The following is a 26,680-nucleotide window of genomic DNA, read 5'->3' as shown; positions in this document are numbered from 1 at the left end:
GTAGTCTGGAGCAGGATCGATTTGGAGGTGGTCCGTCATGGTCTGGGGCGGTGTGTCACAGCATCATCGGACTGAACTTGTTGTTATTGCAGGCAACCTCAACACTGTGCGTTACAGGGAAGACATCCTCCTCCCTCATGTGGTACCCTTCCTGCAGGCTCATCCTGACATGACCCACCAACATGACAATGCCACCAGCCATACGGCTCGTTCTGTGTGTGAATTCCTGCAAGGCAGGAATGTCAGTGTTCCTCCCAGAAATGTCCGGAAACTTGCAGGTGCCTTGGTGGAAGAGCGGGGTGACATCTCACAGCAAGAATGGGCAAATCTGGTGCAGTCCATGAGGAGATGTATTGCAGTACTTAATGCAGCTGGTGGCCACACCAGATACTGACAGTTACTTTTGATTTTGACCCCCCCCCCCTTTGTTCAGGGACACATTATTCCATTTCTGTTAGTCACATGTCTGTGGAACTTGTTCAGTTTATGTCTCAGTTGTTTAATCTTGTTACGTTCATATAAATATTTACACATGTTAAGTTTGCTGAAAATAAACGCAGTTGACAGTGAGAGGACGTTTCTTTTTTTGCTGAGTTTATACATCAACAACCAATTAGTAGACAATTAGTAGGCAATGCCTACTCACAATTGGTCAAAATAACAATGCACATAATTGGAAACACTGATCTTCCTCTATCTTTTTTAGTACAAAACATAGAAAGACACCATTTTCACATACAGTATGTTGATGTTGGGGTGGTGCTGGAGATGATGAATATGAAGTTGAAAATGGTGCAGTTTCACTTTAAAGGTTCCTTTTTTAACCTTATATTATCCTAAAGGATCCTCAAGGAACCTTTTCTTTTTAGAGTGTACAGTTAGGCCCTAAAATGTATGCTTATACACCAATGCCAGATGCCAGAAAACCTCAATGTAGCCTATAGATATAAATTGCACAATAATTATACATTTATGGATTTTCAAACGCACGCTGAAATCTACGCCCACCGGGAAAATTGTGTAAAAGAGTGTGTCCTAAGGGTCATTTTTCATTATAACGTTGGGGGAAAGACATTCCTAGCGTGTGGGGAACGTGTTTGCTGCAGTAGCGGTGAGTGAGTAAAATCACTGGAGAAGCCAAGCCAGGAAAAAAAGCCATATTACAACCTATGTGTTGTGATAATTGCATTGTTTGCTGTAATGAAGACACTCACAGGTGCAGAAGGTGAGTAGTTATTGATAAATAAACAAAATAGGAGATGCGTACTGAACGTGAACACAAACCAATACTGCCTGATGACTGAGGCTACTGAGGGCTAAATAAAGGGAAGGTAATCAAGGTGATGAAGTCCAGGTGTGCGTAATAATGGTTTCCAGGGCCAGGGGTTAGTAGACCAGCAACGAGTGCTGGAGAGAGGGAGCTGGAACAGGTGTGACATTTGCTTTATAACCTGGTAGTTCATATGCCTTTACACCATGAGGCCGAGAAAACACAGTGTCAGAATAAATTCAACCACACCTGTTTCATCACAAAACCAGAGAGCAACATCTGTAACCAAATATGTGCAAAAAATTGAGAAATAAGCTTTTGTGCATATGGAAAATGTCTCTGAACATTTATATTCGATTGGAAGCAGTCATTTTGCTCATCGTTTGCTTTCAGTTCATCTTGCCAAACTATTTTGTTGGTCATGCATGGTGGGGTTCCAACTTCCCTTTCGTCATTGTATGCCAAAAATATTAAACCAAATATTAGGGATATATATATATTGAAATTTCCTTTGGATTGACGTTTGATTGTTTTCGATTGAAGGCCAACAATAGTTGTACATTACAAACCACGTTTCCATCCAGTTTTTATGCGAGTAAAGTCATACCGTATAACATACACAAACCTGGACAGCTGTGACGGAATTTCATAAATGCCGCAGATAATGTTATTTCGACATAGTGAGTTATTTTTGTCTGTAAAATGTATTTCAACTAATTATTGATATAATAACCATCATATCAGGGTAAACTTGGGAGTCACGCGATGATATGGTGTGTGGTCGTCCCACTACGACTCATGCAGTTTATTAGGCTACAGATTGAATTAATTCTGAACTTCACTGGGTGGTGAAAGTGCATGGTGATCTTGATGCTCCATTCCAATACATTTCGAGGGTCTTATTCTGGTGACATGATGATGGATGCTTGACTGCAGTTCGACAAATAAAAATATTATCGCTTTTTTCCATAATAATTTCATCATGTAGACTGGCCTACCCGCACTGTATATGCTAACTGTTGGCTCGATCGCATGTGCCAGGAGGCACATTTGCTATTTAACATACATTTGTGACAAAACTATCGCTAGATTTGAAAATGCGATGGAAACACAATGAACTTTAGATGTTTGTTCAGTAAGCCTATATGAACACTTAATGCACACAAAATGTACTTTAACGCCTACCTTGACACGCACTGATTTTTATCCACAATAAATCAGTTTGGTGGAAACACACCTGGTGGGAAAGAAGTTTGTTCAGACCCATTATAAACACAAATGTTACCAAATAAAGAGACTCAAGTTCATATCAATGTTTTAAGGTTAGTCTTTTTGCCAACAAGAGGAAAACAAGGTTGACATTAGCAACAATGCACTTATAACAAAAAGTTGTAGAAATATTTTACAGAATTTAAGCAGACACATTTACACTGCTAATAGCACAATAGCTTTCTGAATCACAAAGAAAACTAAACATTTATTCAAAAACTATTAAAGCACTTAATGCTTTGTTAATTTCTTAAATATAATATATGCATGTAAAACTTTTTTTATTTTATTTTAAAAGTCAGTCAAACTGTAGTTATTCACTTTATGTTGAGGCTTTAGTACTGTAAAATAAACAAAAATAATTGCATTCCGAAGTAGGTACTTAGTTATTATTGGTACTTAAGCTCTCTGAACAAACATATGAACGCAACATGGTACAATTTCAACGATTTTACTGAGTTACAGTTCATATAAGGAAATCATTCAATTTAAATAAATGTGTCCCTAATCGATGGATTTCACGACTGGGCAGGGGTGCAGCTACGGGTGGGCATCGGCCCACACACTTGAGGAGCCAGCTCCCACCCAATCAGAATGAGTTTTCACCACACAAGGGCTTTATTACAAAAATAAATAATCCACAGTTTCATCAGTTGTCGAGGTGGCTGGTCTCAGACAATCCCGCAGGTGAAGAAGCCGAATGTGGAGGTCCTGGGCTGGCGTGGTTACATGTGGTCTGCAGTGGTGAGGCCGGTTAGAAGTACTGCCAAATTCTTTAAAATAAAGTATAGTAAAGAAATTAACATTACATTCTCTGGCAACAGCTCTGGTGGACATTTCTGCAGTCTGCATGCCAATTGCACACTCCCTCAAAACTTGAGACATTGTGTTGGAGCGAGTGGTCGCATCTGCACGTCGCTCCAACGGGTAGTATAACTTTTTCATTATATTTCATCATATCACAACGGTTTGATTTGTCTTATCTTAGCAATTTCTTCTCAGCTAGCTACATAGCCGTCTTTGTATCAAAAGATAATTGCGTAATTATCGTATTTCGCCGTCCTAACGTAGTCTTCACTAGTCTTCACTAGCCAGCTAGCTAACGTCCACTGATTAGCTGCACTGGAGAAACTGTTACACTCAACTGAACGACTTGATTAGTTTAGTGTCAGCTAGCTACATAGCTGTCTTTGCTGTCTTCGTATCATCGTATCATCGTATCCAAGATAATTGTGTTGTTTAGGTTTAGAGTGTGTAGTCTTAGAGTGATTATCTTAATTTACCGAGGTTAGCTAGCCAGCTATTTGTCGTCCTTAACGTAGGTGACTCTGCTAGCTAGCCAACAGCTAGCCAACGCTAGCCAACGTCTTCTGTATAGAACTCAACTACCCGGTCGCATTCACAGGTTGTATCACATTTTCACTTCATTTTCATTACAGTACAACGGTTTGATTTGTTTGATCGTAGCTAGCTACTTAGCTAGCTACATAGCCGTCTTTGTATCAAAGATAATTGTGTAGTCTAGAGCGATTTTCTAGGTTCGCTAGCCATCTATTGTCGTTCTTTTAACGCAACGTAACGTAAACAACACTGCTAGCTAGCCTGCTAGCCCCGAATAGCAACACTGCAGAAACTATTACACTCAACGGAACGACTTGATTAGTGTAGTGTCAACAACGCACCCACTGCCAGCTGGCCTACTTCAGCAGTACTGTATCATTTTAATCATTTTAGTCAATAAGATTCTTGCTACGTAGCTTAACTTTCTGAACATTCGAGACGTGTAGTCCACTTGTCATTCCAATCTCCTTTGCATTAGCGTAGCCTCTTCTGTAGCCTGTCAACTATGTGTCGGTTTATCCCTGTTCTCTCCTCTCTGCACAGACCATACAAACGCTCCTCACCGCGTGGCCGCGGCCACCCTACTCTGGTGGTCCCAGCGCGCACGACCCACGTGGAGTTCCAGGTCTCCGGTAGCCTCTGGAACTGCCAATCTGCGGTCAACAAGGCAGAGTTCATCTCAGCCCATGCCTCCCTCCAGTCCCTCGACTTCTTGGCCCTGACGGAAACATGGATCACCACAGACAACACTGCTACTCCTACTGCTCTCTCTTCGTCCGCCCACGTGTTCTCGCACACCCCGAGAGCGTCTGGTCAGCGGGGTGGTGGCACCGGGATCCTCATCTCTCCCAAGTGGTCATTCTCTCTTTCTCCCCTTACCCATCTGTCTATCGCCTCCTTTGAATTCCATGCTGTCACAGTCACTAGCCCTTTCAAGCTTAACATCCTTATCATTTATCGCCCTCCAGGTTCCCTCGGAGAGTTCATCAATGAGCTTGATGCCTTGATAAGCTCCTTTCCTGAGGACGGCTCACCTCTCACAGTTCTGGGCGACTTTAACCTCCCCACGTCTACCTTTGACTCTTTCCTCTCTGCCTCCTTCTTTCCACTCCTCTCCTCTTTTGACCTCACCCTCTCACCTTCCCCCCTACTCACAAGGCAGGCAATACGCTCGACCTCATCTTTACTAGATGCTGTTCTTCCACTAACCTCATTGCAACTCCCCTCCAAGTCTCCGACCACTGCCTTGTATCCTTTTCCCTCTCGCTCTCATCCAACACCTCCCACACTGCCCCTACTCGGATGGTATCGCGCCGTCCCAACCTTCGCTCTCTCTCCCCCGCTACTCTCTCCTCTTCCATCCTATCATCTCTTCCCTCCGCTCAAACCTTCTCCCACCTATCTCCTGATTCTGCCTCCTCAACCCTCCTCTCCTCCCTCTCTGCATCCCTTGACTCTCTATGTCCCCTATCCTCCAGGCCGGCTCGGTCCTCCCTCCCGCTCCGTGGCTCGATGACTCATTGCGAGCTCACAGAACAGGGCTCCGGGCAGCCGAGCGGAAATGGAGGAAAACTCGCCTCCCTGCGGACCTGGCATCCTTTCACTCCCTCCTCTCTACATTTTCCTCCTCTGTCTCTGCTGCTAAAGCCACTTTCTACCACGCTAAATTCCAAGCTTCTGCCTCTAACCCTAGGAAGCTCTTTGCCACCTTCTCCTCCCTCCTGAATCCTCCGCCCCCTCCCCCCTCCTCCCTCTCTGCAGATGACTTCGTCAACCATTTTGAAAAGAAGGTCGACGACATCCGATCCTCGTTTGCTAAGTCAAACGACACCGCTGGTTCTGCTCACACTGCCCTACCCTATGCTCTGACCTCTTTCTCCCTCTCTCTCCAGATGAAATCTCGCGTCTTGTGACGGCCGGCCGCCCAACAACCTGCCCGCTTGACCCTATCCCCTCCTCTCTTCTCCAGACCATTTCCGGAGACCTTCTCCCTTACCTCACCTCGCTCATCAACTCATCCCTGACCGTTGGCTACGTCCCTTCCGTCTTCAAGAGAGCGAGAGTTGCACCCCTTCTGAAAAAACCTACACTCGATCCCTCCGATGTCAACAATTACAGACCAGTATCCCTTCTTTCTTTTCTCTCCAAAACTCTTGAACGTGCCGTCCTTGGCCAGCTCTCCCGCTATCTCTCTCTGAATGACCTTCTTGATCCAAATCAGTCAGGTTTCAAGACTAGTCATTCAACTGAGACTGCTCTCCTCTGTATCACGGAGGCGCTCCGCACTGCTAAAGCTAACTCTCTCTCCTCTGCTCTCATCCTTCTAGATCTATCGGCTGCCTTCGATACTGTGAACCATCAGATCCTCCTCTCCACCCTCTCCGAGTTGGGCATCTCCGGCGCGGCCCACGCTTGGATTGCGTCCTACCTGACAGGTCGCTCCTACCAGGTGGCGTGGCGAGAATCTGTCTCCTCACCACGCGCTCTCACCACTGGTGTCCCCCAGGGCTCTGTTCTTGGCCCTCTCCTATTCTCGCTATACACCAAGTCACTTGGCTCTGTCATAACCTCACATGGTCTCTCTTATCATTGCTATGCAGACGACACACAATTAATCTTCTCCTTTCCCCCTTCTGATGACCAGGTGGCGAATCGCATCTCTGCATGTCTGGCAGACATATCAGTGTGGATGACGGATCACCACCTCAAGCTGAACCTCGGCAAGACGGAGCTGCTCTTCCTCCCGGGGAAGGACTGCCCGTTCCATGATCTCGCCATCACGGTTGACAACTCCACTGTGTCCTCCTCCCAGAGCGCTAAGAACCTTGGCGTGATCCTGGACAACACCCTGTCGTTCTCAACCAACAACAAGGCGGTGGCCCGTTCCTGTAGGTTCATGCTCTACAACATCCGCAGAGTACGACCCTGCCTCACACAGGAAGCGGCGCAGGTCCTAATCCAGGCACTTGTCATCTCCCGTCTGGATTACTGCAACTCGCTGTTGGCTGGGCTCCCTGCCTGTGCCATTAAACCCCTTCAACTCATCCAGAACGCCGCAGCCCGTCTGGTGTTCAACCTTCCCAAGTTCTCTCACGTCACCCCGCTCCTCCGTTCTCTCCACTGGCTTCCAGTTGAAGCTCGCATCCGCTACAAGACCATGGTGCTTGCCTACGGAGCTGTGAGGGGAACGGCACCTCAGTACCTCCAGGCTCTGATCAGGCCCTACACCCAAACAAGGGCACTGCGTTCATCCACCTCTGGCCTGCTCGCCTCCCTACCACTGAGGAAGTACAGCTCCCGCTCAGCCCAGTCAAAACTGTTCGCTGCCCTGGCCCCCCAATGGTGGAACAAACTCCCTCACGACGCCAGGACAGCGGAGTCAATCACCACCTTCCGGAGACACCTGAAACCCCACCTCTTTAAGGAATACCTAGGATAGGTTAAGTAATCCCTCTCACCCCACCCCCCCCCTAAGTTTTAGATGCACTATTGTTAAGTGACTGTCCCACTGGATGTCATAAGGTGAATGCACCAATTTGTAAGTCGCTCTGGATAAGAGCGTCTGCTAAATGACTTAAATGTAAATGTAAATGTAAAACTTCACATTTTAGTGGCCTTTTATTGTCACCAGCACAAGGTGCACCTGTGTAATGACCATGCTGTTTAATCAGCTTCTTGATGTCAAATGGATGGATTATCTTGGCAAAGGAGAAATTCTCACTAACTGAGATGTAACCAAACATGTGCACAAAATTGGAGAAATAAGCTTTTATTGCATATGGAAAAGGTATGGGATCTTTTATTTCAGCTCATATTGAGTTTATATTTTTGTTCAGTATAATAATATAATTTTGAAATTAGGGATAAGTATTGGAATTAACAAATACTAACAACAAATACTAACAATACCAATTCTTACACAATAAAACTACATTGAGATTCATAGGATTCAAAAATGTTTTATTCAATCTGGATTTAAATTTTGGAGAGATAGAAGGTATTGGATTTAACAATTAAAAATATTGTTTATAATAGCGATTCTTACAAAATCTATATTGTTGGTTCATAAGAGCATATTTATTTAAATGTTGGCATCTTACCTTAACATCTCACCCAAGCATTGATATGAGCATAACAACTCCCATGAACTGGGTAAACAGGAGGACGGGGGTGAGGAACGACCACACAGGCCACAGTGCTATATTAAAACTGGGGAGAAGAAAAAAACAAATGTGCTTGAGACCAAGATCATTGTGATTATCATTGGAGAGATTGTAAAATAGTCTTACAACTTACTAACCGAAAGCATTATGTAATTAGCTAGATATTAACTCTAAAACCCTTATTATCAGTAGTTTTCAGTGGTTAGCGTCACCCACAGTTGGCTGCATGTGAGCTACAATTCCCGCGCTGTTTTAACGTTTAGAAGCATCAATAATCGTTGTTTGCATACGTCTTCAGTTTGTCTTCCGTTAACAGGCGCTGTAACCTGGGGATATTGCCGTGCGGGAACACTATCCCTCAACCTATTAAAAGGTGTGTAGGTTAACTTTTTGTTTTTTGAAAATGATTTATCACTGACATGAAAATTATGTTCCTTGTTTCCAAAACCGTACCACAAGCAATGTGTTTTACATGTTCAGAATGAGCCCCGGGGTCTTAACAAAACTCCACCGGCGAGAAGATACTATTGTCAATAGGCGCTAAAGGTACAGTGCTTTCAGAAAGCATCCGTACCCCTTGACTTATTTTCAATGGTGTGTTGAGGACATAAAATAAAACAAGTACATTACATTAGAAAACCAAACATCACAGGCATCATAAACAAATTATTAAAGTCAATGAAAACAATTGCACACCTCGGTGAACTCATTTCTCGTGATTCCAAAAATGTGGAGTGTTTAAACTAAAACCAGATTTACCTAGTTCAGTGGAGACTAGAGAAAGAGTTAACCAACCATGTGAAAGGGTTTGGTATTTCATGCTCTTACAATTTAACAATGAAGTTAGGTAAGTCAGAAGCTTGTAGAGCGTTGTAAACAAAAAGGCAGCAATGAAGTGATCTACGGGATTTTAAAGAGGAGTGGCCAATCTTTTGATATGGGATGCAGTGATGCGTATTAAAACATCACTTGATGTGATAAAGCAAAGGCAGCTATTAAGTGGCTATTAAGAGTTCTGTTACAGCCGGAATAAAACTATTTATTAAATATATTTTTTTCTCTCCCATCTACTACACACAAAACCCCAGATGTCTTATTTTACCAGGTGACAAATATTTTACGATAATAACAAAATTAAAACATGATTTTAGACATTTTTTGAAAATGAAATATCTCATTTACCTAAGTGTTCACACCCCTGAGTCAATCAATAAATGTTAAAATCACTTTTGGCAGTGATTACAGCTGTGAATTTTCTGGATAAGTCTCTAAGAGCTTTGCACACCTGGATTGTACAATATTTGCACATTATTTTAAAAAATTATTCAAGCTCTTAGAGACTTATCCAGAAAGACAGTTGTAATCGCTGAAAAAAAGTGATTCTAACATTTATTGACAGCTATTTTCAAGTCTTGCATTAGATTTTCAAGCTGATTTATGTAAAAAAATTTAACTAGGCCACGAAGGAACATTCATTGTCGTTTTGGTAAGAAACTCCAGCGAATATTTGGCCTTGTGTTTTAGGTTGCCCTGCTGGAAGGTGAATGTCTGTCAGTAACTCTTGGAAAGCAGACTGAACCAGGTTTTCTAGGATTTGCCTGTGCTTAGCACTATTCCGTTTCGTCCCCCCCCCCTCCTTAGTCCTTGCAGATGAAAAGCATACCCATAACATGATGCAGCCACCACCATGCTTGTAAATGTGATGTGTTGTAAAACCTAACACTTTGTATTCAGACCATGAAGCTAATTTCTTCGCCACATCTTTGACAGTTTTACTTTAGTGGCTTATTGGAAACAGGATGCACGTTTTGGAATATTTTATTATGTACAGGCTCCCATCTTTTAAGTCGGTCATTTAAGATAGTATTGTGGAGTAACAACTGAGGATGGATCAACAACATTGTATTCTCCCATCACAGCCATTAAGCTCTAACTGTTTTAAAATTCCCATTGGCCTCATTGTGAAATCCATGATACATTCCTCTCAGGCAACTGATTTAGGAAGGATGCCTGTATCTTTACAGTGACTGGGTGTATTGATACACCATCCAAAGTGTAATTCAATCAGGGATTCAATCTTGCAACCTTGCGGTTAACTAGTACAACGCTCTAACCACCTGCCTCACGAGGAGCCTGCCTGTTACGCAAATGCGGTAAGAAGCCAAGGTAAGTTGCTAGCTAGCATTAAACTTAATCAATCATAATGACTAGTTATAACTACACATGGTTGATGATATTACTAGTTTATCTAGCGTGTCTTGCTTTGCATATAATCGATGCAGTGCGCATTCGCGAAAAAGGACTGTTGTTGCGCCAACGTGTACCTAACCATAAACACAGATTCCTTTCTTAAAATCAATACACAGAAGTATATATTTTTAAACCTGCATATTTAGCTAAAATAAATCCAGGTTAGCAGTCAATAGTAACCAGGTGAAATTGTGTCACTTCACTTGCGTTCATTGCACGCAGAGTCAGGGTATATGCAACAGTTTGGGCCACCTGGCTCATTGCGTACTTTTTTTGCCAGAATTTTACGTAATTATGACATAACATTGAAGGTTGTGCAATGTAACAGGAATATTTAGACTGATGGATGCCACCCGTTAGATAAAATACGGAACGGTTCCGTATTTCACTGAAAGAATAAACGTCTTGTTTTCATGATGAAAGTTTCCGAATTCGACCATATTAATGACCTAAGGCTCGTATTTGTGTGTTATTATGTTATAATTAAGTCTATGATTTGATAGAGCAGTCTGACTGAGCGATGGTAGGCACCAGCAGGCTCATAAGTTGCGGCGCCGACAGAGATGGCCGCCTCGCTTCACGTTCCTAGGAAACTATGCAGTTTTTTGTTTTTTTTACGTGTTATTTCTTACATTAGTACCCCAGGTCATCTTAGGTTTCACTACATACAGTCGAGAAAAACTACTGAATATAAGATCAGCGTCAACTCACCATCAGTACGACCAAGAATATGTTTTTTTTGCGACGCGGATCCTGTGTTCTGCCTTACAAACAGGACAACGGAATGGATCGCATGCAGCGACCCAAAAAAACGACTCCGAAAAAGAGGGAAACGAGGCGGTCTTCTGGTCAGACTCCGGAGACGGGGACACCGTGCACCACTCCCTAGCATTCTTCTTGCCAATGTCCAGTCTCTTGACAACAAGGTTGATGAAATCCGAGCAAGGGTAGCATTCCAGAGGGACATCAGAGACTGTAACGTTCTGTGCTTCACAGAAACATGGCTCACTGGAGAGACGCTATCCGAAGCGGTGCAGCCAACGGGTTTCTCCACGCATCGCGCCGACAGAAACAAACACCTTTCTGGTAAGAAGAGGGGCGGGGGCGTATGCCTTATGGCTAACGAGACATGGTGTGATGAAAGAAACATACAGGAACTCAAATCCTTCTGTTCACCTGATTTAGAATTCCTCACAATCAAATGTAGACCGCATTATCTACCAAGAGAATTCTATTCGATCATAATCACAGCCGTATATATACCCCCCCAAGCAGACACATCGATGGCTCTGAACGAACTTTATTTAACTCTTTGCAAACTGGAAACCATTTATCCGGAGGCTGCATTCATTGTAGCTGGGGATTTTAACAAGGCTAATCTGAAAACAAGACTCCCTAAATTTTATCAGCATATCGATTGCGCAACCAGGGGTGGAAAAACCTTGGATCATTGTTACTCTTAACTTCCGCTATGCATATAAGGCCCTGCCCCGCCCCCCCTTTCGGAAAAGCTGACCAAGACTCCATTTTGCTGATCCCTGCCTACAGACAGAAACTAAAACTAGAGGCTCCCACGCTGAGGTCTGTCCAACGCTGGTCCGACCAAGCTGACTCCACACTCCAAGACTGCTTCCATCACGTGGACTAGGATATGTTTCGTATTGCGTCAGATAACAACATTGACGAATACGCTGATTCTGTGTGCGAGTTCATTAGAACGTGTGTTGAAGATGTCGTTCCCATAGCAACAATTAAAACATTCCCTAACCAGAAACCGTGGATTGATGGCAGCATTCGCGTGAAACTGAAAGCGCGAACCACTGCTTTTAATCAGGGCAAGGTTTCTGGTAACATGACCGAATAAAAACAGTGCAGCTATTCCCTCCGCAAGGCTATCAAACAAGCTAAGCGTCAGTACAGAGACAAAGTAGATTCTCAATTCAACGGCTCAGACACAAGAGGCATGTGGCAGGGTCTACAGTCAATCACGGACTACAGGAAGAAATCCAGCCCAGTCACGGACCAGGATGTCTTGCTCCCAGGCAGACTAAATAACTTTTTTGCCCGCTTTGAGGACAATAGATGCGGTCTCTCTTTCACTGCAGCCGAAGTGAGTAAGACATTTAAACGTGTTAACCCTCGCAAGGCTGCAGGCCCAGACGGCATCCCCAGCCGCGCCCTCAGAGCATGCGCAGACCAGCTGGCCGGTGTGTTTACGGACATATTCAATCAATCCCTATACCAGTCTGCTGTTCCCACATGCTTCAAGAGGGCCACCATTGTTCCTGTTCCCAAAAAAGCTAAGGTAACTGAGCTAAACGACTACCGCCCCGTAGCACTCACTTCCGTCATCACGAAGTGCTTTGAGAGACTAGTCAAGGACCATATCACCTCCACCCTACCTGACACCCTAGACCCACTCCAATTTGCTTACCGCCCAAATAGGTCCACAGACGATGCAATCTCAACCACACTGCCCTAACCCATCTGGACAAGAGGAATACCTATGTGAGAATGATGTTCATCGACTACAGCTCGGCATTCAACACCATAGTACCCTCCAAGCTCGTCATCAAGCTCGAGACCCTGAGTCTCGACCCCGCCCTGTGCAACTGGGGACTGGACTTCCTGACGGGCCACCCCCAGGTGGTGAGGGTAGGTAACAACATCTCCTCCCCGCTGATCCTCAACACTGGGGCCCCACAAGGGTGCGTTCTGAGCCCTCTCCTGTACTCCCTGTTCACCCACGACTGTGTGGCCACGCACGCCTCCAACTCAATCATCAAGTTTGCGGACGACACAACAGTGGTAGGCTTGATTACCAACAACGATGAGACGGCCTACAGGGAGGAGGTGAGGGCCCTCTGAGTGTGGTGTCAGGAAAATAACCTCACACTCAACGTCATCAAAACTAAGGAGATCATTGTGGACTTCAGGAAACAGCAGAGGGAACACCCCCCTATCCACATTGATGGAACAGTAGTGGAGAGGGTAGCAAGTTTTAAGTTCCTCGGCATACACATCACAGACAAACTGAATTGGTCCACTCACACAGACAGCATCGTGAAGAAGGCGCAACAGCGCCTTCAACCTCAGGAGGCTGAAGAAATTAGGCTTGTCACCAAAAGCACTCACAAACTTCTACAGATGCACAATCGAGAGCATCCTGGCGGGCTGTATCACCGCCTGGTACGGCAACTGCTCCGCCCTCAACCGTAAGGCTCTCCAGAGGGTAGTGAGGTCTGCACAACGCATCACCGGGGGCAAACTACCTGCCCTCCAGGACACCTACACCACCCGATGTTACAGGAAGGCCATAAAGATCATCAAGGACATCAACCACCCGAGCCACTGCCTGTTCACCCCGCTATCATCCAGAAGGTGTTGCTTTGTCATTATGGGGTATTGTGTGGAGATTGATGACGAATCTACGGTAACAAAATGTAGAATAACATCCAGAAGGCGAGGTCGGTACAGGTGCATCAAAGCAGGGACCGAGAGACTGTTAAACAGCCACCACTAACATTGAATGGCTGCTGCCAACACACTGACACTGGCTCAACTCCAGCCACTTAAATAATGGGAATGAATGGGAAATTATGTAAATATATCACTAGCCACTTTAAACAATGCTACCTTATATAATGTTACTTACCCTACATTATTCATCTCATATGCATACGTATATACTGTACTCTATATCATCGACTGCATCCTTATGTAATACATGTATCACTAGCCACTTTAACTATGCCACTTTGTTTACATACTCATCTCATATGTATATACTGTACTCGATACCATCTACTGTATCTTGCCTATGCTGCTCTGTACCATCAATCATTCATATATCCTTATGTACATATTCTTTATCCCCTTACACTGCGTATAAGACAGTATTTTAGGAATTGTTAGTTAGATTACTTGTTGGTTATTACTGCATTGTCGGAACTAGAAGCACAAGCATTTCGCTACACTCGCATTAACATCTGCTAACCATGTGTATGTGACAAAATTAGATTTGATTTGATTTAAACATAAGCATTCATATTCAAACAGCACTTTCGTGCTTTTTGCCAGCAGCTCTGCTGTTTGACTTCAAGCTTATCAACTCCCGAGATTAGGCTGGTGTAACGATGTGATGTGAAATGGCTAGTTAGTTAGCGGGGTGCTCGCTAATAGTGTTTCAAACGTCACTCGCTCGAAGACTTGGAGTAGTTGTTCGCCTTGCTCTGCATGGGTATCGCTGCTTCGAGGGTGGCGGTTGTCGTTGTGTTCCTGGATCGAGCCCAGGTAGGAGTGAGAAGAGGTACGGAAGCTATACTGTTACACTGGCAATACTAAAGTGCCTATAAGAACATCCAATAGTCAAAGGTATATGAAAAACAAATGGTATAGAGAGAAATAGTCCTATAATTCCTATAATAACTACAACCTAAAACTTATTACCTGGGAATATTGTAGACTCATGTTAAAAGGAACCACCAGCTTTCATGTGTTCTCATATTCTGAGCAAGGAACTTAAACGTTAGGTTTTTTACACGGCACATATTGCACTTTTACTTTCTTCACCACTTTTTTTTGCATTATTTAATTAACCTCTTCAACCTATGGGGGCTCTATGTCATTATTGGATAAAAAAAACGTGCCTGTTTTAAGCGCAATATTTTGTCACGAAAAGATGCTCGACTATGCATATAATTGGCAGCTTTGGAAAGAAAACACTCTTACGTTTCCAAAACTGCAAAGATATTATCTGCAAGTGCCCCAGAACTGATGCTACAGGCGAAACCAAGATGAAACTTCAAACAGGAAATGAGCAGGATTTTTGATGCTATGTTTTTCATTGTCTCCTTATATGGCTGTGAAAGCGCCACGAATTAGCCTGCCCTTTCTATCGTTTCTCCAAGTTGTCTGCAGCATTGTGACATATTTGTAGGCATATCATTGGAAGATTGGCCATAAGAGACTACATTTACCAGGGGTCCACCCGGTGTCCTTTGTTGAAATTGTTGCGTAATCTCCAAGCTGCTCGCATTCATCCATGTGATTGAGACAGAGAGGAGACTTCCAGGAATGATATATCATGAAGAGATATGTGAAAAACACCTTGGATTGATTCTAAACAACATTTACCATGTTTCAGTCGATATTATGGAGTTAATGTGGAAGAAAGTTTGGCGTTTGGATGAATGAATTTTCGTTTTTTTTTGGTAGCCAAACATGACGCAGAAAACGGACCGATTTCTCCTGCACAAATAATCTTTCAGGAAAAACTGAACATTTGCTATCTAACTGAGATTCTCCTCATTGAAAACATCCAAAGTTCTTCAAAGGTAAATTATTTTATTTGAATGGTTTTCTGGTTTTTGTGAAAATGTTGCCTGCTGAATGCTAACGCTAAATGCTGTGCTAACGCTAAATGCTAATGCTACATGCTGTTACACAAATGCTTGTTTTGCTATGGTTGAGAAGCATATTTTTGAAAATCTGAGATGACAGTGTTGTTAACAAAAGGCTAAGCTTGAGAGCTAGCATATTTATTTCATTTCATTTGCGGTTTTCATGAATAGTTAACGTTGCGTTATGGTAATGAGCTTGAGGCTTTATTCACAATCCCGGATCCGGGATGGCTCGATGCAAGAAGTTAAACCAAATTGAACATGTTTCATTATTTATTTGAGGCTAAATTGATTTTATTGATGTATTATATTAAGTTAAAATAAGTGTTCATTCAGTATGGTTGTAATTGTCATTATTACAAATACATTGTAAAAATTGGCCGATTAATCGGTATCGGGGTTTTTGGTCCTCCAATAATCGGTATCGAAAAATCATAATCGGTCAACCTCTATTAATAACTTTACCATGCTCAAAGGGATATTCAATGTCTGCTTTATTATTACTTTTACCCATCTACCAATAGGTGCTCTTCTTACCGAGGCATTGGAAAACCTCCCTGATCTTTGTGGTTGAATCTGTGTTAGAAATTAACTTCTCGACTGAGGGATCTTACAGATAATTGTATGTGTGGGGTACATAGAAGAGATTGTCATTCAAAAATCATGTTAACTTATACATTTTTCTCCTGAATTTATTTAGGCTTGCCATAAAAATTGGGTTGAATACTTATTGACTAAAGACATTTCAGCTTTCCATTTTTAATTAATTTGTAAAAAAATGTCCCAAAAAAGAATTCCACTTTAACAATATAGGGTATTGTGAATACTTTCTGAAGGCACTGTAGTTAGCGTCTATGAATGGGTTAGCATGTATCCATGTATTACCTGCATGATGCTGCGAGGAAGGCTGCTGTGGTGATAGGGGGAATCGCAGGGTACTCATGATCATAGTGCTGTATTCCCTTAAACCATTCCAGGTATACGATGCAAAACATGGCCAAAGCTAGGCATATTCCCAGCAGTATCACACCAACATTGAACCACCAGCTGGAAAACAATACAAAACACATAAGCAGCAAATACATGACAGGATCTTGTGGTTTGGTTCTTTCATGAAATGCCATCATAAATACTTTTTCCAATTAGTGACCAATCTACCCTTTAGTAACCTAAGACCAAACAGAATGTTGGTTATTTTCTGGCCAGTGGAATTCACTTCAATAGGAGCGATTCAAGACTACAATCCAGTGATAAAATGATCCATTTTGGATCCAGGCTGACGACCCCTTTTGATTACTGATCACAGATGACGTACTGCAAAGACCTATACACACACACTTGTCCCCTTTTATCTTCAATTTAGCTGGATTAGTTTGAGTACAAAAGGTTTTTTCATCACTACAACACCTTCTGATATCGCCATTCTCCGTGATGACGCGGAGGAAGTCGAAATAGTAAGTCAAGCCGACAGAAGCCACAATCCAGAAGACTGAATGGCGGTTGATCCGAGGAAGTGGTTTGGCATCTTTCTCTTCTTGACCTGCAAGTTTGAGGCAAAATTCCATGGTCATTGGGAATGCAGTAGGCATGGTCCTAAATCATCACTTTTCACAATGAGTAGATTTTTCATTTCAAAAGAAACACAAAAGGCCTAGAGAAAGTTTGTGATTATTTGCTCCCACACAGTTGAACGTTTTGGGATTTGTTGAAGGGCGCTACACAATCTAGCTAGGCCTATGTATGATGATAGCCTAGGCTACAGCCTACTAATAAGCATCCTTGAGTTAAATACTGAATATTGTCTGCCTGCCAAAAACCTGGTCACCACTAATGCAACAAGGCAAAAGTGTACAAAGAGGCTATGAAACCTGATAGAATTTACACCAGAATATGAGAACAGAAGGTGCCCAAAACGCTGCACCTTTTAAAGGTTCAATACATTTCAGGATTAAACTGCCCCTCATGCTATAAGCATACTTTTTGAAAAGCCTATTTATTCATCTCTAATTTACAAAAATGTACTCTAGTTGAAATCAGAACCACCAAGCTGCAGCTGTCAGATTACTAGACAATTAAAATAGCAATTTAAAAGGTATTTAATAGTATAAAAAAGTAGATATTTAAAATGAATAATTTAGCAAAACAATAGTGTCAGCGTAAATGAATATCCTGGACTGGATCATCCAGCCAGCCAATGATGGGTCTGCTGTTTCTTTTAGGGGGTGGCACTCCGACGAGTTAAGCGCACATACAGAAAATGGAATGTAATTCCCTTTTTATGCATTTTTCTCCCTACATGTATTCTGACCTTGAACTTAAGAATGAGAATAGCATGCTACGGGCCTCCCGAGTGGCGCAGTGGTCTAAGGCACTGCATCGCAGTGCTAGAAGCATCACTACAGATCCAGGTTCGATCCAATCTGTCACAGCCGGCAGCGACACCCATGAGGCGGCACACAATTGGCCCAGCATCATCCTGGTTAGGGGAGGGTTTATCCTTGACTCTTTGCTATCTAGCGACTCCTTGTGGCGGCCGGGTGCATGCATGCTAACTTTTGTCGCAAGGGTGCGGTGTTTCCTCCGACACATTGGTCCGGGATAAGCAAGCAGTGTGTCAAGAAACAGTGCGGTTTGGCGGGGTCGTGTTTCGGAGGATGCAAGGCTCTCGACCTTTGTTTCTTGTGAGTCTGTAGGGGAGTTGCAGCGATGGGACAAGACTGAACCTACCAATTGGATATCACAAAATTGTGGAGATAAAGGGTTAAAAAGTAATACAAAAAAATGAATTATAATAATAATATATATTTTTTAAGAATAGCATGCTATTCGTTTGGGGTGAAGATCAAATAAATGAATGTGTGGTGGAGGTATGTCTACAGACACGCTATATTCTGACATTGACCTAATTCCCTCGTAATTCCACTACCTTTATATGCGATGAAACGATGAAAAAGGTTGAGCTTGTCGATGGAACAACATCTACTTAATTTTTTTATGATGGAAATAATACCATTCTCTATGCACTGTCATTTACAAATTGATAAGAGCTACTATTGATAAAGCTAGGTAAATGAGTAAGCCATTTGGCTTAGGAGACTGTAAATATAAATGACAATTGTTTTACATCTACCCCTGGAGACATATGTGAAACCAGTCATATGGTAGCAAAATGAAGCATATCAACACATCACCTTTTCCACAGTGAAGTTTATGAAATGCTGGCCTTGTAATTTGCAGGGATTAATTTTTTTCCCCCACCTTTATTTATTTAACCAGGTAGGCCAGTTGAGAACAAGTTCTCATTTACAACTGTGACCTGGCCAAGATTAAGCAAAGAAGTGCGACACAAACAACACAAAGTTACACATTGGATAAACAAACATACAGTCAATAAGACAATAGAAAACTCTATATACAGTGTGCGCAAATGTAGTAAGATTAGGGAGGTAAGGCAATAAATAGGCCATAGTGGAGAAATAATTACAATCTAGCAATTAAACACTGGAGTGATAGATGTGAAGAAGATGAATGTGCAAGTAGAAATACTGGGGTGCAAAGGAGCAAAAAAAAACAATGAAACAATATGGGGGTGAGGTAGTTGGGTGGGCTATTTACAGATGGGCTGTGTACAGGTGCAATGATTGGTAAGCTGCTCTGACAGCTGATGCTTAAAGTTAGTGAGGAAGATATGAGTCTGCAGCTTCAGTGATTTTTGCAATTCGTTCCAGTCATTGGCAGCAGAGAACTGGAAGGAAAGGCAGCAAATGGAGGAGTTGGCTTTGGAGATACCCAGTGAAATATACCTGCTGGAACGCATGCTACGGGTGGGTGCTGCTATGGTGACCATTGAACGGAGATAAGGCGGGGCTTCACCTAGCAAAGACGTATAGATGACCTGGAGCCAGTGGGTTTGGCGACGAATATGAAGCGAGGGCCAGCCAACGAGAGCATACAAGTCGCAGTGGTGGGTAGTATATGGGGCTTTGATGACAAAACAGATGGCACTGTGATAGACTACATCCAGTTTGCTGAGTAGAGTGTTGGAGGCCATTTTGTAAATGACATCGCCGAAGTCAAGGATGGGTAGGATAGTCAGTTTGGCAGCATTAGTGAAGGATGCTTTGTTGCGAAATAAGCCGATTCTAGATTTAATTTTGGATTGGAGATGCTTAATGGGATTCTGGAAGGAGAGTTTACAATCTAACCAGACACATAGGTATTTGTAGTTGTCCACATATTCTAGGTCCGAACCATCCAGAGTAGTGATGCTAGACGTGCGGGCAGATGTGGGCAGCGATCGGTTGAAGAGCATGCATTTAGTTTTACTTGCAATTAAGGGCAGTTGGAGGCCACGGAAGGAGTGTTGTATGGCACTGAAGCTCGTCTGGAGGTTTGATAACACGATCTCCAAAGAAGGGCCAGAGGTATACAGAATGGTGTCGTCTGCATAGAGATGGATCAGAGAATCACCAGCAGCAAGAGCGACATCATTGACTGCCAGAGGTCCGGACAACAGGCCCTCCGATTTGGCACACTGAACTCTGTCTGAGAAATAGTTGGTGAACCAGGCGAAGCAGTCATTTGAGAAACCAAGGCTGTGGAGTCTGCCAATAAGAATACGGTGATTGACAGAGTCAAAAGCCTTGGCCAGGTCGATGAAGATGGCTGCACAGTATTGTTTTTTATCAATGGCGGTTATGATATCGTTTAGGACCTTGAGCATGGCTGAGGTGCACCCACGACCAGCTCAGAAACCAGATTGCATAGTGGAGAAGGTATGGTGGGATTCGAAATGCTCGGTGATCTGTTTGTTAACTTGGCTTTTGAAGATTTTAGAAAGATCTATATCTATCCTGCCCTGCCTATAACAGTTTGGGTCTAGAGTGTCTCACCCTTTGAAGAGGGGGATGACCACGGCAGCTTTCCAATCTTTAGGGATTTCAGACGATACGAAAGAGAGCTTGAACAGGCTAGTACTGTTCAGTTTCAACTGTTCTGCCTTATTATTATTTGACCATGCTGGTCATTTATGAATATTTGAACATCTTGGCCATGTTCTGTTATAATCTCCACCCGGCACAGCAAGAAGAGGACTGGCCACCCCACATAGCCTGGTTCCTCTCTAGGTTTCTTCCTAGGTTTTGGCCTTCCTAGGGAGTTTTTCCTAGCCACCGTGCTTCTACACCTGCATTGCTTGCTGTTTGGAGTTTTAGGCTGGGTTTCTGTACAGCACTTTGAGATATCAGCTGATGTACGAAGGGCTGTATAAATTGATTTGATTTGATTAGTAATAGGGGTTGCAACAATTGCGGCGGATAATTTTAGAAAGAGGGTCCAGATTGTCTAGCTCAGCTGATTTGTAGGGGTCCAGATTTAGCTGATGTTCTGAAAGAGCTGCAATCTGGATTTGGGTGAAGGAGAAATGGGGGAGGCTTGGGCAAGTTGCTGTGGGGGGTGCAGAGCTGTTGACCGGGGTAAGGGTAGCCAGGTGGAAAGCATGGCCAGCCGTAGAAAAATGCTTATTGAAATTCTCAATTATTGTAGATTTATCCGTGGTGACAGCGTTTCCTAGCCTCAGTGCAGTGAGCAGCTGGGAGGAGGTGCTCTTATTCTCCATGGACTTTACAGTGATGTTGAGGTCCGTTTTCTTTTTTTTCTTTCTTCTGAGAACTTTTTGGTTTCTTTAGCCATGCACAAATGATAGTATAGTGCCAAACCTACAGAGTTGATTTATGACTTGTAGAATGTTTTAATTATATGCCCAGACTTTTCACTGTATTTTTGTAGTGTTAAATATTAGCCGCTATCGGTAGCCACCGTCGGTTATAACCACATACATTTATAACTGTCACTGACTTTAGTGTTAGGTAAATTATGTAATGGAATTATGGAAACTGTCTTTCCTGTCACGTTCCTGTGGTTGTTCCTGATGATCGCGAGCAAAAGTAGATCATAGACTAATGTATTAAAAGTAGACAAATAATTTGGGACATTTAGACTATTTGAAACATTATGGAATGCAGACCATATGTAGAAGTTTAAACCTGGAGCACTATTCATGATGACTGGATCATTGTCATCACAGTTCCGTGATTAGTGAGGATTGTTAGGGTAGCTTTATAGGACTACTGTTCAACCCCTATTGTACACTTTTCTCACCTTCCAATATTTCATTGATTAAACAATTGAACATGGCAACTTTCAGGATGAATCAAACAACTATTTTTGATTCACCAATATATTTTCTGCGTAAAGGCTCTCCCAAAAAATATACAATAGTATTTTTCAATCTACCAATTGGTGCTGATAAGGAGACCAATCTGTGTGTATTTACATGGCTTTCTTTCATTGATCCCTAATATTCTGAACCGTTATCTCCATATATTCTACAGAGTCTGTCGAGAAAACTCTAATTTAAAAAAGGTACAAATTAAAATGGATGGTTTTACATAAATGTACTTAAAACACTGAATAAAAGCTCCACGAGAGTTGAATTCAATTTATTCAGCACAAGCAAGGGACCCACATCTGCAAATCCTGTTACACACGTGCATAAGGTAAGTCTGAAGAGGGAAGAAGGGACCCATACTGGGAGCAGCAGGAAATTGGCAGAAGTTGATGTTTGTTTGAATCCAATGACTTGTCGAGTGGAGTGAGGATTTGATTACAGTGGCAATGCAAAAGGAAATAAGAGAAGTAAAGTGGTAGTGGAATCTAGTAAATCCAAACCTAGTTATGATTATTTTTCAGTCGGAGTAAGGGTTTTGGATAAGTGTTGTTACCTGGGAGATCCGATTGAAGTCTCTATAACCAGGTGACGTAGTGTTGCTCAGCGTAACGAGAAGTGGGCTTATTTTCATTTTTTGTGTATCTGTGAGACAGAAGGAGTGTGCTCTGGGCCTCAAGAAAATATATCAGATTGGAATGTGTCACGTGTGAATCTTCGAAGCAGGGCGCCTATCAAGGGTGTTTTCTCTGGGGTGGCACTAGAAGTAAAAGCAAAGGATATACGTGAAGAATTGCATCAAGTGGTTGATGCACACCGACTGACCCGCATGGTCCAATCTATAGTTTTTTGATGAAGAGTCTCTCCCTTCTCACATGTATTTTAGTTTTATGAGATACCCTGTGAGAGCCTTCGTGCCCAAACCCATGCAGTGTAATAAATGCAAAATATTTGGTAATGTATCAGCTGTATGTAGACGGGAGAGGTATCGCATGCCAGCTGAGCCTAAATGCTGCAATTGTGGTCGTGGAACATGTTAGGGTGAAGGAGACTGAGGTGGTAAGTATAAGGGCTTTCCCGTATGTCTCCTATGCCGAGGCGGTGAGAAGAATGGAAGAAAGGAGTGAAGTTGAAGAACTAATGGTAGTAGGAGTAGAGACATTAGATAATATTTCTTCGCAACAGAGGGATCCTGACATGTTGCATGTTAAGGTGGTCTTATTGCATTGGTTATCAACTACACAGCGCAAACAGAGCCTGTTTAGGGATGTGATGTGAACTGTGATTGAAGGGGTGTGATGGATTTTGATTAATTTTTTGTATCTTGTCAGGTCACCCCCCTCTTCCTGCAATGAAATATTTTTTGTTTCAATACCCCGTACAGTAGGGGGAGGCAATACACCAATAGGTGTAGTCTGACATAAAATTTTAAAGAATAAGAAGGTAAGTCTAAATACCAACTACTGAGAAGTGCTTAGGAAAGGTGTACATTTCCTAAGTCTGAATCGGTCAATTAAGGCATATCAGTTTATGGAGACACTGGGGTAAGCCTCCAGTACAGAAGTATACTCTGAAACTATCGTGTTGCTGCAGTGCTGACACAGCTTTTTAAGACAATCAACAATCAAGAATCAGTGGCATGCTGCCCAGTTTAAGCCCAAAAGTTAAGACACGTGTTCTGTTGTCAAATCTGCCTACTGGCCCTCCTGTTTGATGCACAATGTTGGCTATATCAGCCCATACGTAATGTGCCAGCTGTAAAATAAATGCAGGCAGCTACCGTTACATTCCAGACAATCATTAACGTCAGCTGACGTTAACTAGAAGATTTTCCTTACAGTTCTGTAGAGGCGTAAAGACTCAACTTTAGAAAGCTAGCTAGTTAACTTTATATTAATAACGATAAGAAATTGGATGATAAGCAACGACACAGAACAAATAAGTTATTTACGTCTCATTCATTGATACGTTTACTATTTTTGAAATTCAGTTCTTGTGCTAGCAACTGAGGGCATCAAACGAAGGAATTTTCATGGCTAAAGTATACCGTTGACTTACTCTTTTCGTTGCTGTCACCTGCTGAAACCCCTTGCATAAGAAGTTCAGCGTCTTTCTTAAATCTATTTCGTAGATTTAAAAATTGACTATCAGCAAGCATGTTTGATATCAGGGTGTTGGTCTTAGCTGGCTAGCTGTGGCTAAAGCTTCCTGGTCCCTTGTCCACTGACTTCTTCTTATTATTATTCGGTGCTTAACGGCGGTTGGCATTTAATATAATGTTACATTATCGCCACCAACTGGACCGGATAATACAATTAATTACACTTTGTGATACAAAAATGGGAAAAACGAAATAAAAAATGACCCTGCTAATTATTAACCCTACACTCATTAAAAAAACACCACCACATTCCACTATTTTAACCCCATCTAAATCCTACACCAGGTGATGGGACACCCCCTGCAATGCAGCAGTAAAATCTCGTAACCCAAAGTACTTCTCTGCTGCTGCCACAAAAACAAATACTGTGATTTGCATTCCATTCCTAAGGTACAGTTGATAACCATGGCAATGAACGCTAAAAAGCCAACCTTACTGAAGCACATTTAATTCGTAGGCCCTGTACTGTACTGGCAAAAAGTATACTACTCACCAGGAGCCTCTCAGGATCTCTCCCCCTTGACCCATCTTCCTGCACCTTCTGTACAACTTTGACCCTGGCAACCTAAATCTGCCTCTCTCGCACCGGATACTTCTGATCAGTAATGTCACTAGAGATCCATGGATAGGGGGGCTAAGCCTCTTTTGGGGGGGTCTGGGCATACTCCCCCAGATTTTCTTTTAAAGACCACAAAATGTCTTTGCATCATGTATTTTTAGAGTAACAACAGGTGTAAAATCTATCAAAATACGGATATTTCTGGTCACGGTTGGCTAAAAGTATACCTGTCTCATAGTTTGTGTTAGACACTGATCTAATATGACTTACTTAAATTCTATCAAAATAAAGAAATTAAAGTCCACTCTGTCCCCATCCATCCAACACCCACAAAAGGCACACAAATGGCTGTACTATGTAGCCAAAATACTTTTGTGATTTTATTTTGAAAGAGAGAGAAATGACAAGACATATTATACCATTAGAAAAAAAAATTATTTAATAAATAATTCAGACACATGGAACATCTTAAACAGTATCTTCCACAATGGGGCAAAAAATACAAATTCATTAAACTAATGAGCTTAATAAAATAAATAAAAACTGAAAAATAATTAGGAATAAAATCTGACAACCTATATTACAGAACTGCTTCTCCTGCTTCTTTCTTTTAATGCTTATTATGTGGGTGGGCGCATAAAAGTGTACCTATTTTAATAATATAATATTATATAATAATATATGCCATTTAGCAGACGCTGTTATCCAAAGCGACTTACAGTCATGTGTGCATACATTCTACGTATGGGTGGTCCCGGGGATCGAACCCACTACCCTGGCGTTACAAGCGCCATGCTCTACCAACTGAGCTACAGAAGGACCACAATTTTAAAGGTGGCAAAGCGGTCAATGACACTACTGTGGCTTAGTGGCCCAAGCACTTCACCCTCAATTGACATCGCTGCAAGACTTGCAAGACTTGTTTGACCCATTTTCTTATGCAACCAAGAGTGCAGATGCTCACAATAATTGTGAGGGCAACCTGAATGATTTCCTTCCGAGAAGGAAACATATCATCATCCAGGAGGCTATGCACAGCTAGCATATCTTTTGGAGGACATCCAGCCTCTCTTTTCCGGCCAAGAAAGTTTCTGGCCACCAACATCTCTTCTGTTTTAACATTAATACTGTAGTGCTTGGTAAACTCAGTTAAGCATGATGTATCTAGGAAGTTATTTGAGTTGGGGCTGCATGCCTGTATCACTGGTCAAGCTCACAAACCATCCTGTCCAAGCAGGGGAGCAACAACCTTGTTTTCATTGTTTGGGAACGTGACAATTCTGTCCCTAAACCCAGGAGGTCTCCACCACAAAATCTCAAATTTTCTTTTGTTTGCGCCTTCTTGTGGCATCTGCCTCTGGAATATTGTGAATTTCAGAGTGTTTTGGTTCTGTCATAAAGTTCTATGGCAAATGCATCTGTGCATTTGCCCTTCATATACAGCTTGTTTGAAACAAGCTTCTGCCAGAGTCTCTTTCTGTGTTTTAATAGAAAGGGACTGCAACATCTGTCACAGTAAGAACTTATGTTTTGCTAGACCAACAACCATGGTGGATAGAATGGCAAATCAAAAATAGCAGTTAAAGTGTCTGCATTCATGGAACACAGCTGGCATCCACAATAGCCCTGCAGCCCTGCAAGTATGACACAACACCAAATTAAGCTCCTTAACTGTCCTCTCTGTCACATACCTAACACACAGAGCCAACTGTTCAGGCTGCCCATCCCTGGCCTCATCCACCATAATGGTATACATTCCAGACTTTGACACCTCAGAGACTATGGTGTCTGTAATCTCTTGAGCACAGCATTCGATCATGTCATTCTGAGATTCTGGAGAGAGATACGTCACATTTGATTGAGTATTGTACCTTTGCAGGAAAGGGTCCAACTTCAAAAGCTACATATATTCAATAAAGTTCCCTCTATTTGTGATTTCACTAGATTCATCATTGGCACGAAAAGAGAGTCCCTATCTTCCTAACATTGAGGTGACCGCAACAATTCTCCTCAGATACTCCCTTCTCTCTGCAATATCA

At 42.5% G+C, this 26,680-nt stretch overlaps 1 protein-coding gene across 1 annotated transcript; it reads right to left on the bottom strand.

Annotated features, from left to right (window-relative positions):
- Positions 1 to 2,581: 2,581 nt before the first annotated feature.
- Positions 2,582 to 24,146, bottom strand: LOC124018801 (transmembrane protein 128-like). Its single transcript, XM_046334137.1, has 5 exons — positions 23,980 to 24,146; positions 17,103 to 17,235; positions 16,581 to 16,742; positions 7,981 to 8,089; positions 2,582 to 3,312 (listed from the first exon to the last, which is right to left on the bottom strand). Exons 1-4 carry the CDS (start codon positions 24,077 to 24,079, stop codon positions 7,990 to 7,992), a joined length of 495 nt encoding a protein of 164 aa, XP_046190093.1. The 5' UTR covers positions 24,080 to 24,146; the 3' UTR covers positions 2,582 to 3,312; positions 7,981 to 7,989.
- Positions 24,147 to 26,680: the final 2,534 nt, after the last annotated feature.

The sequence above is a fragment of the Oncorhynchus gorbuscha genome, linkage group LG03, assembly GCF_021184085.1.
Source record: "Oncorhynchus gorbuscha isolate QuinsamMale2020 ecotype Even-year linkage group LG03, OgorEven_v1.0, whole genome shotgun sequence".
In the NCBI taxonomy this organism is placed as follows: Eukaryota; Metazoa; Chordata; class Actinopteri; order Salmoniformes; family Salmonidae; genus Oncorhynchus; species Oncorhynchus gorbuscha.
Note: the sequence above shows the minus strand (reverse complement) of the source record. Positions and strands in the feature narration are given on the sequence as shown.